The sequence below is a fragment of the Anoplophora glabripennis genome, unplaced genomic scaffold, assembly GCF_000390285.2.
Source record: "Anoplophora glabripennis isolate ALB-LARVAE unplaced genomic scaffold, Agla_2.0 scaffold9, whole genome shotgun sequence".
In the NCBI taxonomy this organism is placed as follows: Eukaryota; Metazoa; Arthropoda; class Insecta; order Coleoptera; family Cerambycidae; genus Anoplophora; species Anoplophora glabripennis.
Genome location: NW_019416258.1, coordinates 2,565,682 through 2,578,905, shown reverse-complemented (window position 1 = coordinate 2,578,905; position 13,224 = coordinate 2,565,682). Strand labels below are relative to the sequence as shown.

The 13,224-nt window shown below is 33.5% G+C and overlaps 1 protein-coding gene across 1 annotated transcript in view; it reads left to right on the top strand.

The window, feature by feature from the left end:
- LOC108908956 (Down syndrome cell adhesion molecule-like protein Dscam2) overlaps positions 1–13,224 on the top strand; it is a 306,735-nt gene that overhangs the window by 190,586 nt on the left and 102,925 nt on the right. The window contains exon 4 of the mRNA XM_023457289.1: positions 8,174–8,332. Coding sequence (XP_023313057.1) covers positions 8,174–8,332 — 159 coding nt within the window. The remainder of the gene's footprint in view (positions 1–8,173; positions 8,333–13,224) is intronic.

The following is a 13,224-nucleotide window of genomic DNA, read 5'->3' as shown; positions in this document are numbered from 1 at the left end:
CGATCTTAATGCCAAAGGGTTCCTGACGCGGCTTGCACAGGCGAAAATATGCACATACATAAAATATTTTTCATAGTTCCAAGGGTATACGGCTCCAGTATCTCGCGCACGTTCCCAGAAATGCATAACACTCGACACTGTCGGATCGCGACTGCAGTCGAAATACAGAAAAAAAATCCTTAATTTATGCTTTTCGTCGAGCAAATGCGTGTGTGGAAAATGTGACTGATGGAGGAATATAAGACTTGTTGAGAACCGCTGACTCTACTATGGCCTAGATCAGCGGTCTTCAAACTTTACGCCAACCCAACCAATCCGACCTAAAAAAATTCGAACACATTTTTTACTGATTATTATATAATAAATTTATAAATACTACGATTAACAAAATAAATATTCCACTAAGTAAAAGTTAAACTAAGACTTTAAATTTTTAAAAAAAATGTCTCAAATTGAAAAAATTGCAGTTTCACATGTCACGGAATTTTAATTGACTCATAATATTTTGTCAACATCACAACAGTTTTTTCAGTTCGTGACGTTTACTCGGGTGTGCCTCAAGAATCCGTTTTAGGGCCCAATGTTCCTTCTACACCCGTCTGACCTTCATAATATCGCAACCATGCCTTATTCTTTTTACACTGATGATAGTAAAAGGCATGGCAATTCCTTAGATCAGCATGACCTTATCCAGAGCAACCTTAATGATATCGAACACTAGTGTACCACCTAAATACCGCAAAGTGAACAGGAATTAACAATCCTCAACAAAAAGCCACCAAACAAGCAACCATTTTGAAAAATCAGTATTATCAGGACCGATGTGTTGCATTGAACCTTCCGTATCTATTTCATCGATTTAATATTTTTAGTTTAATTGTATTTTATCAAACCCTATCTTTGTTTAGAGCGTAATAGGTTTGCTCATTTCATCAGTTTAATAATAATGATGATGATAATAATAACAATAGTTATAAGTTATAACACATTCATAAAAATGTTTATGGCGTTTGGCTTACAAAATGTATACATATTTCATGATCGTTTTAGTAGTGGTTTTAAAGCTCATATTTTTCTTGAACTAAAAATATTAATGAAACCTAAAAGCACTTACAAAAGGAAACACCGTTCGCGAAAATAACAAATCGTCATAAATACATGTACATGCGAATAGATGGATTAAAAAAAATATTGAAAAACTTCATTGGACTTATTTAGGAACATCACAAATTATATAAACAGTTAAAATTTTACTATGTGCTTATTAAGGTTCACCCTGTATAAGTATTTTGTATGTTTTATTTAAAACAAAAGGTAAATATTGTAAATTAAACTTATTTCGTGTTATATGTCATTTGGTGCAAAAGTCGCAAAAAAGTACTGACCTTATCAGAAAAAGTTTGAACATATTGAGAACTTTGCTTTTTGTATTAATGGTGGTCGTTAATAAATCAACATCCTCCAAAAACTTTTAGAAAATAAGCAAATAAATTGATATATTTTATTATACATTATTAATAGATTCAAAGAGGTTTTAATAGTTTGTCATTTGTCTGACAATTAGTTGACGCAACTAAATAATTAACAAATTTTAATGGATACTTGATTTTGCACTTCGGCACTGAATTTGAATTTAAAATTTAGCGGTTTACGAAGTTTCATCGGGACGAAGGGCTTTTATATACTAATTTCGCCCCGACCGTTGGCCCTAGAATTGGCCAAAGACAGTCTGGACCCAACATGTTAATTCTTGAACCAAATTGGATTCGATCTTCATTTAAAATGCGTTTCGGCTAATTTAAGCCGTATAGATGCAAGTTTATTTCGCCCGTGTACATTTTTCGAAAAAAGAAAATAAATTTTAAGTATGAAAAAAATTATACAGCTCTTTATGTAACGAGTGTGTAAAGTAACACTTTTTTTCAGGAGTTTACGCACTGGTGCATAAAACACGTAACTTTACGCACTAGTGTCTAAATCGAACCTAGTCATAGACACATTCCTTACAATTTAATTGCCATGACGGCAGAATGACATTTAAAGACGTCAGTACTGTCCTCGTGACACTAAAATTTATTTCCCGCACTGGTGTGTAACACTTTACGCACTAGTGTACAGTTCGCGTAGAGAAAAATAATCCCACCGCATGTTCACGTTAACCCAATTTTAAGTTCTGTTGGAAAATAATTCCTTTTACTGAGCGAAGACGGTATCAAAATGTATTTTTGTGTCGCCTGTACGATTCGCTGTGCGCTGTTTGTTTCAGACACGTACTTTTTTTTGTTTATGTGTGTCGCCCCTGTCATTGGGGTAAAACCGCTATGGTCGATAAAGGATTGACGAATGTGGGATATGAAAAAGTGCAAATGCAAAGTTGAAGAGGGAAAATATAAATATGCATGGGCCGCTGAATTGAGTATGGTCGGATAGACACCCTACAGACTCATTATTTATAGATGTGTGAGGGCGCACAACAACAGATTTTTAACACGGTGCTTCCTTTTTACCGTAGACTTGTTTGCGTACTTGACGGAGACGCGTGCAGCTTCTGACATAAATTTTAGAATTGGAGCAGTAAAAGCAAACTTTTTTTCTACTACCGAGCGTAAAGTAGTAATTTTTACTTTTTTCGCACTAGTACGCAAAGTAAACGTTTTACACACTAGTGTAAAAATGAATTTATCACATTTTATATACATTTTAATAAAATAATACTTTCATACTGTAAAATTATACTATTACTTGCTGATATGACGAAATATCAGTAACCACTTCACTGTTTTCATTTAATTTTAGACACTAGTGTGTTGATTTAAATACACTACACACCAGTGCATAAAATCGGTTATGTATTCATAATTGAATTTATCACACATATTTTTAAGTACTAGTGCGTGAAATGTAATGCACTACACACTAGTGCATAACGTAGATTAGTTATAATTTAATTTATCTCAAGTGTTTTACGCACTAGTGCGTAAAATGGAATACATTATACACGAGTGTATAAAATACATTATTTAGAAATTAAGGAGTGGCACTTATTTTTAGGTATCAGTCAGTAAATTTGAAACATTACACAATAGTGCATAAAATAGAGTATTTATGATTTAATTTATCACACACATTTTTATACACTAGTGCGTAAAATGAAATACATTATACACTAGTGTATAGTATATAAATTAATTATAATTTAATTTATCACGCGTATTTTAGACACTAGTGCATAATATGAATTCAATACGCCCAAGTATATAATATTTTTACCACACACATTTATAGAAGCAAAATGCGTAAAATTAAATACATTACACACTAGTGCATAAAGTAGCGTATTTATGATTTAATTTATCACACACATTTTTAGACATCAGTACATAAAATGAACTACATTATACACTAGCGTATAGTGTAAATTAATTGTAATTTAATTTATTACACGAAGTTTAGACACTAGTGCGTAAGAATACGTTACACACACGTTTATAATATTTTTTACACCACATTTTTTAGAACTAAAATGCGTAAAATGAAATACATTACACACTAGTGCATAAAAAAAATATTTATGATTTGGTGTTTCGTACATATTTTTAGGAACTATTGCTTAAATTGAAAAGCATTATTACGAGTACATAAAATGGATCATTTATAATTTAATTACACACTAGCGCATAAAGTAGCATATTTATGATTTAAATTATCACACACATTTTTAGACACTAGTGCGCAAAATGAAATACAGTGTTCACTAGTGCGTAACATGAATTAATTAGGCACAAGTATATAATATTTTTTACTACACACATTTTTAGAAGCAAAATGCGTAAAATGAAATACATTACACACTAGGGCATTAAAAAAATGTTTATGATTTAGTGTTTCACACATGTTTTAGGAACTATTGCTTAAATTGAAAAGCATTACTGCCTGCGCATAAAATGGATCATTTATAATTTAATTACACACTAGTGCATAAAGTATCGTATTTATGATTTAATTTTTCGTACACATTTTTAGACACTAGTGTGAAAAATTACTTTGTACACTAGTGCATACTGTGGATTAATAGCAATTTAATTTATCACATGTACTTTACACACTAGAGCGCAATATGGAATACATTACACACTAGTGCATAAAATAGAATATTTATGTATTTAATTTATCACACATTTGTAGACACTAGTGCGTAAAATGGAATACATTATGCATTAGTGCATAATGTAGATTAATTATCATTTAATTTATCACACGTATTTTAGACACTAATGCATAACATGAATTCATTACACACAAGCATGTAATATTTTCTACCAAACATTTTTAGAAGTAAAATGCGTAAAATGAAATACAATACACAGTAGTGCATAAAAAATTATTTATGATTTAGTGTTTCGCACATGTTTTAGGAACTATGGCTTAAATTAAAAGTATTACTGCGAGTGCGTAAAATAGATAATTTAATTAATTATTAATTTATACACTAGTGCATAAAGTAGCGTATTTACCATTTAATTTATCACACACATTTTTAGACATTAGTGCGTAAAATGAAATATATTATACACTAGTGTATAGTGTAAATTAATTATAATTTAATTTATCACGCGTATTTTAGACACTAGTGTACGCATACTACGGTATGAATATATTACACACACGTTTATAATATTTTTTTAACACATTTTTTAGAAGTAAAATTAAATACATTACGCACTAGTGCATAAAATAGATTACCTATAATTTAATCACATACATTTTTAGATACTGGTGTGTAAAATATATCATTACACACTAGTGCATAAAATAAATTATTTATGATTTAGTGTTTCGCACATGATTTTAGGAACTATTGCGTAAATTGGAAAAAATTACAGGTTAGTACATAAAATAGGTCATTTAAGAAAATGTTTACTCACTAATGCGCAATATAATGATTATAATGACATTGTGACAAACACTAACTATACACTATTTTCTTGCACGTTTGTTTAAGTACCTGGGCAGTCCAGTAAAGGGTTTTCAGGTAACAAAATACCCTCACACGCCTAGCTTTCATACGAGTGCAGGTTTCTCTATCCTCTCCGACAAAGTTTACACCTTTATGCTTCGGGATGTTGGCCTGGATCCAGAATTAATTTTATTTTGGTGTTATAATTAGGAAGGTCCAGTGTAATCATATTAACTCATCTAACCCGAATTATATCAAACTACCCCGTTTTAACCTCATCGAGGCCTGGGGCAGTTAAAATTTATTGGAACGTGTCGGGTATCTGATGACAGATACTTTTTCGATTAACGATTAAACGGACATGAAACGGATATTAATAAGTAAAAAGTGCCTGCCTCGACACGCGCTAGGCAAAAGTTTGTAGTTTTAGTTACATTTTGTCACACTTGTCTACAATGTACCGTGATTGTCAAGTGACGTGATCAGTGGCGGTTCATCAAAGTGCTATAAATTTGCTTGTTGAACTTTCTATATCAGCTGGCGGTAAAAAAACTGACGGTGATGTTTATAGTGCATTTTTGTTAGTAATTTCTAAACGTCATTAATTAAAAAAATATATAATCGTAATAAATCAATAGGAGCATGTACACAATTGAGTATTTTTCCCTGTAACTAAATAAAATGCAAAGAAAATGGAATGACGTAAAATGACAGTCACTTATTTATATCATTCTTTCATCAAATCATCCCCTACAAAGCCATGCCTCGAACTTATGCTTAGCTTCCCAAATGTAATCTTCTCATTCTTTATGCAGCTTATTATACCCCGTTATAGATGTAGTCATATATGAGGCCTTTAAGGAACCGTCACATCGAGTTCTTCAGTAAAATTGAATTCATTCCATTGTTCTGCGTCTATTTTGCATTCCGTGAATTAGAAGTGCTGTTTTAATGCTTAGGTTGAGGAAGGAAAGTGCCACTTTTAATCACGGGAGATTAAATCATTATTTTAAGACTATTTATTAATTAAATTGTTACCATCGTAGTTTTAGTTATTTAATTCGAATTAATGCAGAAAATAACAGCGTAGGATCAAAGTGCTGTTCAATCCCGTAGGTGCTCTTTTAATAATTGTAACCCTTGAGATTAAAAGATGCAGTATGAACCCTTGGTACATAATGTATATTTTGCACTTTAATTCATAAATTCGGAGAGTACAATGTCCCACTTAACCCTTCAGAGTCTAAATATATCTATCAAAAGCAAACTAAATTAAAAGTGATATTTTAATCCCTAGATTTAGGAAATAAAGTGTCATTTTTAATCTCCGAGGGGTTAAATTTAATTTTTGTATATCTAGTGAAAACAAATCAACGTTTACCAATGTAATTCAGATGATTTCCAAGATGATCAAATTAATGTTAACTGCTACACCCTCGATTACATCCCCGGCCGGATATTTCACCATCAGTATTGAAAGATACACTTTGGTCCTTTAGTATGCTATTTTACACTTTATAGATTAAAAATGCCGTTTACTTCCAAGTTTCGGGTGGTAAAGTGCCTCTTTTAATCGTTAACAATGTTCATTAAAAACATTCATTAAATTAAAGTGCTGTTTTAATCCCCAGATTCAGCAGGGAATAAACTATCACATTTTAATTTGGCAGGACTTAGTGTTAACAGTTAGTTGCCATGCCAGTTACATTCTAGACAACAAGCCTCGCTTTCGGGATAGAGGTGCACTTGGATCTCCTAGTAAATTGTACTATTTTACACTCTGTAGATTAAAAATGTTGTTGAATCCTTTCAGGGAGTAAAGTGTCACTTTTAATTCTCTAGAAACTATATCTATTTATCAAAAGCAAGCATTTACTAAATTAAAGTGCTGTTTTAATTTCTGGTTTCTTCAGGGAGGAAACTATCGCTTTTAATACCTTTGTTAAAAACAATAGTTTTAATCCAAATGGCTGCCAAGGTAATTTAACGACTATTAGATTTAATTACTTTAGTCCATATATAGTTATACTATTTGACACTTCGTAAAAGTGGTGTTTTAATTTGTAGCTTCAGAGATTAAAGTATCACATTTAATTCTCTAGCGACTAAATCTACATATATAAACAAATTAAAGTGCTGCTTTTAATCTTTAGTTCCGCCAGGAAGGAAACTGTCACTCATTATTACCTCTGTTAAAAACAACAACAAATTTAAATCAAATGACTACCAAGGTAGTTCGACGACTGTTAAATATAATTGCATCCGCGACAATAAACTAATCCTCGGAATTAAAAGATGCACTTAATTCGTATGAAACTATATTATTTTATACTTCGTAAAAGTGATATTTTAATTTCTAGTTCCTCTAGCGACTATATTTATTTATCAAAAACAAATGAGCATTTAGTAAATTAAAGTGCTATTTTAATCATTGGTTTCTTCAGGGAGGAAACTGTCGCTTTGTAATACCTCTCTTACAACAACAACAGTTTTAATTCAAATTACTGTTAAGGTAATTTGACTACTATTAGATCCGCGACAACAAACTTTCCTCCGAATTAAAAGATGCACTTAGTCCGTATAAAAGTATACTATTTTACATTTCGTAAAAATGGTATTTTAATTTGTACTTTCAGAGAGTAAAGTGTCATTTTCAATATTCTACTAAATCTATTTATCAAAGGCAATGAATATTTATTAAATTGAAGTGCTAAGGTAGTTTGACGACTATTAGATTTAATTTCATCCACGACAACAAACTTGCCCTCGGAATTAAAAGATGCACTTTAATCCGTACATAGTTATACTGTTTGATACTTCGTAAAAGTGGTGTTTTAATTTGTAGTATCACAAATTAAATTAAAGTGCTACTTTTAATCTTTAGTTTCGCCAGGGAGGAAACTATCACTCATTAATACCTCTGTTAAAAACAACAACAAATTTAAATCAAATGACTGCCAAAGTAGTTTGACGACTTAAATATAATTGCATCCACGACAACAAACTTGTCCTCGGAATTAAAAGATGCACTTAATCCGATAAAACTATGCTATCTCACACTTAGTAAAAGTGATATTTTAATTTGTATTTTAAGAATATTAAGTGTCAGTTTTAGGACGATATAATGCGACAAATTTTAAATAAAAACAGTGTTGCATCTGTTCGGATAAGCAATTAAAAATACGGGAAAATAAACAAGTCGTTTCATTGTTTCAGTGGTGAATCAACATTACGAGGTGCAGGTGTACCACACTCATGTGTCAGCAGGGAACACTGCAGTACTGGGCTGTGTGATTCCTGCATTCGTGAAGGAGCACGTCAGCGTTACGTCGTGGTCTAGAGACGAGTCGATCCTGCTGCCGGGCTCAAACATGGGTAAGTATGTAATCAACTAATTAACGACATTCGATAGTGCTCTCACGGATTACGTTACCAGCTAATCTGCTCGAAGAGGGTTCCGCAGCATATTGATAGTGATCCGATAACACCTCTTTACAAACACCACTCGAAACTACTTCCGCCGCGGTTATCGGCAGACGCTTTCTTCGCATCGCTATTTCATCCTCATTAAACATAATTTTTTAGCCACGCCGACTCAGTAGGCCTTGCCAGTTCCTAATGTTAGGGAGTAGTGCCGTTTTTGATCCGGAAGGATTACGGATTAAGTGAATCCAATCTATCAAAGTCACAGAAATATTTGTCTGTGCAATTTAAATCAGTGTATAATGTTCTAAATACAATTCAAACTTAAGAGGGCTCTATAGCAAATAGCCAACCACCAATACATTTTTATAGATTTTATTGCAGTTTATCTAAATAAGAATTAATGCACAAATAACAGACTTTTATCCATTCCAGCGCAGATTTTCTATAAAATGGAGCTATTTTGAATTTTTGTTATAAAGAAATTTGTAATTTGCCGCTTTTGAACAAGCGGCATCGTAAATTAGAAATTTCTTGACACCAAAAAGTTATTTGAGTTTGAAACTAAGTCCATTTTATAGAAAATCTGCGTTACAATGGAGAAAAGCCTGTTATTTGTGCTTTAATTCACATTTAGACAAACTGTGTAATAAAATCTATAAAAATGTATTGCTGGTTGGCTATTTGCTATAGAGCCCTCTTAACAACTATTCGAGTATAATTTGGTAACTAGATTCTGACGTATATGTGTTTTTCTTATTTCTGATATAATTCCTAGTCCTCCGGAAACGTATTATTCAATTCTTCCGATGTTATTAGTCGGTCCGGGTTCGATTCTTTTGAATACCACAGGACTCTCTACGCTTTTGTATTTTTTTTTTCAACTTTGCCGTATATGCGGAATTGCAGGAATGACAAGATTCTCAATAAATGACCGGCTCGATAATAGAAGGGATATTCTAAAGAATAGTAGAATAGGGATTCCGGGGGGTGTTTCAAGTTTTACCGACTTCGAAAACAAATGGTTTCTAATAATGTGAATCAGATATATTCCTCTGGATAAAGGGTGTCGTATATCCTTCACGGGCGACGTATAAAATAAGCCATTTTCATTTGTATGGTACTGAAAATGAAGGAAGTTTTGGGGAAATGTAGTAAAAAAACATCTTTTATGCTACCCAAACATTCGAGGGTAGTTTCAGCAACAGCAAATTTTGAAAGAGATATACAGGCTGTTTATCAACTTGGAAATTAGTTTTTAACATTTTCGTCAATGTTTCGATTTGAGCAGTTTTGGTGGTGGGAACACAACTCTCGTTTTTATACGACAGTTACTCAAACTGAATCGTAATAAATGACTTGTGCTACTGTATACACTATAGTTAGAGAGCTAGCTTAAATTTTCATTCTTGCCGCAATATTCAACGTTGCGAAACCCAGATGTTACTAACACTGACATGTCAAATAGAAATGAGGAAAGTTTCAGCATATTTGATTAAAACTGTCTATCATAGGACCAAAAAATATACACTTCCATGTTTAAAAGTTGATTGTAATGTGATACCAGAGGAATAGGTATTATTGTTTGACATTCGTGTGCGAAGTCAGTGGTGTCACTAAAGTATTTCAAATAATCTCTGTTAAATATATCTAAATAAACTTTTTGTTCCAAATCAAGTGTGCCTGTCACGGGGTTGAAAATCACTGTTATTTAATGCCTAAACCCTTAGGGATGTAATAATTCTCACGTAATACACGCCACATGTAGTGTTAGATACCCAATTTTTTGGCCAATGTCACGTGTACTGCGCCTCGGATCTTCCTCAACGAGGTTTATGATGTTTTCTTCGTTGTTGAAAACGTGTTACGGCCTTCATATATCAGGTGGACATTTTAAACTGGCTTTTTCACTGTTCTACTAAGTTGTCGTCTGTTACGGTAACAGACCGCATACAAACGCATATCTGCTAGTTCTTGATCAGAAAACATTGTATACGCCGACTAAGTAATACTGCAACACAACTAAAGAACACAAGCTATACTGACCTACCATCAGATTTGTTTGATTGTGGAAGTCACGTGGAACGTTAGCCAATTAGAGAAGCGCTTCACGATTGTAGCGAATCCGAAGCATTTTGGCTGTGCACGTGCACAAGATGCACAGGGTCGGATTACATTTATGGTTAATTTTCTTAATTTTCTCGAAAACATTTAAACCATAAATTTCTTAATAAAAGTTGCTCATTTTCGTAACCTCTATCACCCTTTTCAAAGACTTACTTCAAAAACACCCTGTATATCTGTATCACTGAAGTGATCTCTATTTTTACTCTTGTTTCGTCTGATTATCCATATCTAAGTCCGTGTATTATGTATCTGTGTATTACTATCAGTTTCTTCCTTTACATGATGCATATGATCGGCAACTTCGGAATAATCGCCACTTACGTGCATACAGGGTGTGGCGTGTATAATCTATAAAAATTAAACTACAGTTTCCTGATGATATTCGTAACAGAAAAGTCTTATACGAAAAAGTTCTATCTTCGCGTTTTTTTTGTAAATTAAGGTTCATTAATTCAACGAAAATGAAGACCGACCCCGTGTTATTTATTAAAAATTTTGGAAATGTTTTTATGCGACCCGAGATGCAACCTTATAATTTATGTCGGTATAATCTAATACTAGTAATACTAAAAGAAGGTTAGGTTACATTGTCAAAAAATTTGTGCAGTCAACTGATTTTGTATTTGTATTGAATTCATTATTCATTTAATTATTAAATATTAAGGATCGTCCGTCGACCCGTCAGTATTAAAAAGTGAAAGATTCCAGACAAAAGTTTTTATTTTCTAATTCCCCGATAGTGACAGTGTAATTTTTATAAAGAAGTAAAAAATAAGAAACAGCGTGCCGTTTACATTAAAAACGCGATTCTTATTTCTTACTTTGCTTAATTTTTTAGTTTGTGCACAAATTAGTTTTACAATGAACCGAGAAAACAATGCATTTACTATTTCCGAACGTGTCGGTATGGTGTTAGTGTATGGTGCAGCTGTAGAAAATGCGCTCGCGACGACTAGGTTGTACAGGGAACGATGGCCACAACGTTACCCCCCATGTGCAAATACAATCCTACAGTGCATTTAGCGGCTACGAGATACGGGAAGTGTTATTCCTCGAGGAGAAGGACGTGGTCAGAAAGTGAACCTTAATGTTGAAGATGCAGTGTTGGAAAATCTTGACAAGACCCCACAATTAGTACTCGACTACTCGCACAGCAAGTAGGAACCTCATCTCGTACCGTACATCGCATCTTAAGGCGTCAGCTGTTGCACCTCTATCATCTGCAACCAGTTCAACAGATTTTACCCCCGGATTGTGATCAACGAATGCGTTTTTGCAGATGGTTTTTACGGCAATGTACCAATCAAGTAGACTTTCCTGCTTATGTTTGTGTAAGAGATGAGGCGACATTTACCCGTAATATGCGCATATGGGCCGATGAAAATCCTCACGCGATTAGGGAAACTCATTTTCAACATCGATTCTCGGTAAATGTATGGGCTGGCATAATATGCGATGTACTTGTGGGTTCCTATTTCTTTGAAGGGCGACTAAATGAACCAACATATGTGGTTTTGTTTGCGAACTCTTGCAGTAACAACAATGCATTTTTTTAAATGTCTCTTTTTCTTAGTTTGTACTTTTGCATTGAAAAATTCCCCAAAAATTGGGAAGTATCTTTCTATCTTTCAACGACGATTTGTTTACGCGGCTGGTCTACAGCACAACTCATCGTACAGCACACGGACAGGACCGTTCCTGAGAATATTTTGATCCATAATTGAATTTAATTTACGAAAAAAAAAGAACTGTTTCGTATAAAATTTTTCTGTTACAAATATCGTTAGGAAGCAGTAGTTTAATTTTTATAGATTATACACGCCACGCCCTGTATTTCTGCCAAAATATATTGATATTGTGCATTATCGGCCACGTACATCAAAATATGCAACCTGAACATAAAAATTAGATTATGTAATAAAAATACCCAGTACGGCAGCTGTAAGAGTCGATTTCTTTTGCGTGTTCAACTTTCTAAACGTCCTTTAGCGATTTTCGCATTTAGGCGACGTATAATTTCATAACGGTTATCAATTACACACAATTACAGTATGGCAGTTGTTCCGCCACCGCGGGCGCCAGTTTATTGTATAGAGGAAATAATCAATTTACTGATTGCGGGTAGCAGTCGAATCCAGTGAGCATTGTGGTTGGATACTGTAGTTCCATTGTGAAAAGCGTTTATCCGGACCCCGCCCCCGTCTTCAGCACGGCCAGCTAAACACCACAGAGGATTCCCTTCATAAAAATGTATACTTTTCCTCGCTGAAATATTCCTTTTCCAAGGGGGAGATATTGCTAGAGGAACAGCCTTATCTTTGCTTGTATTTAAATCAGATACTCTTTAACATAAATACCGCGGTCCTGGTGTGATATATTGAAGTATATTTCACGGAGGAGCTTTAAGATATACCCAGCACTTCTGTTTTCGTGTTACATCGCCCATGGGGCAGAATATCGGTAAGTTTCAACGCAGGTTTTTTAAGGAAAGGAGATAATTAATATACAACGTGAAGAAAATGGTTTAACAAACTTCGAGAGTTGGTAATGTATGTCGAAATAAGAGAAAAGATTACTGTAAACAAGCCCTTTCAATGCAGTGTAAGGAGTTAGTTTTTTAATTTATTTTAAAGGTATCAAATTCAAAAAAATTTTTTACAAGATCCACCACACCAGATTACACCACAACAGTAACTTGTAAACAACCAGTAACAACT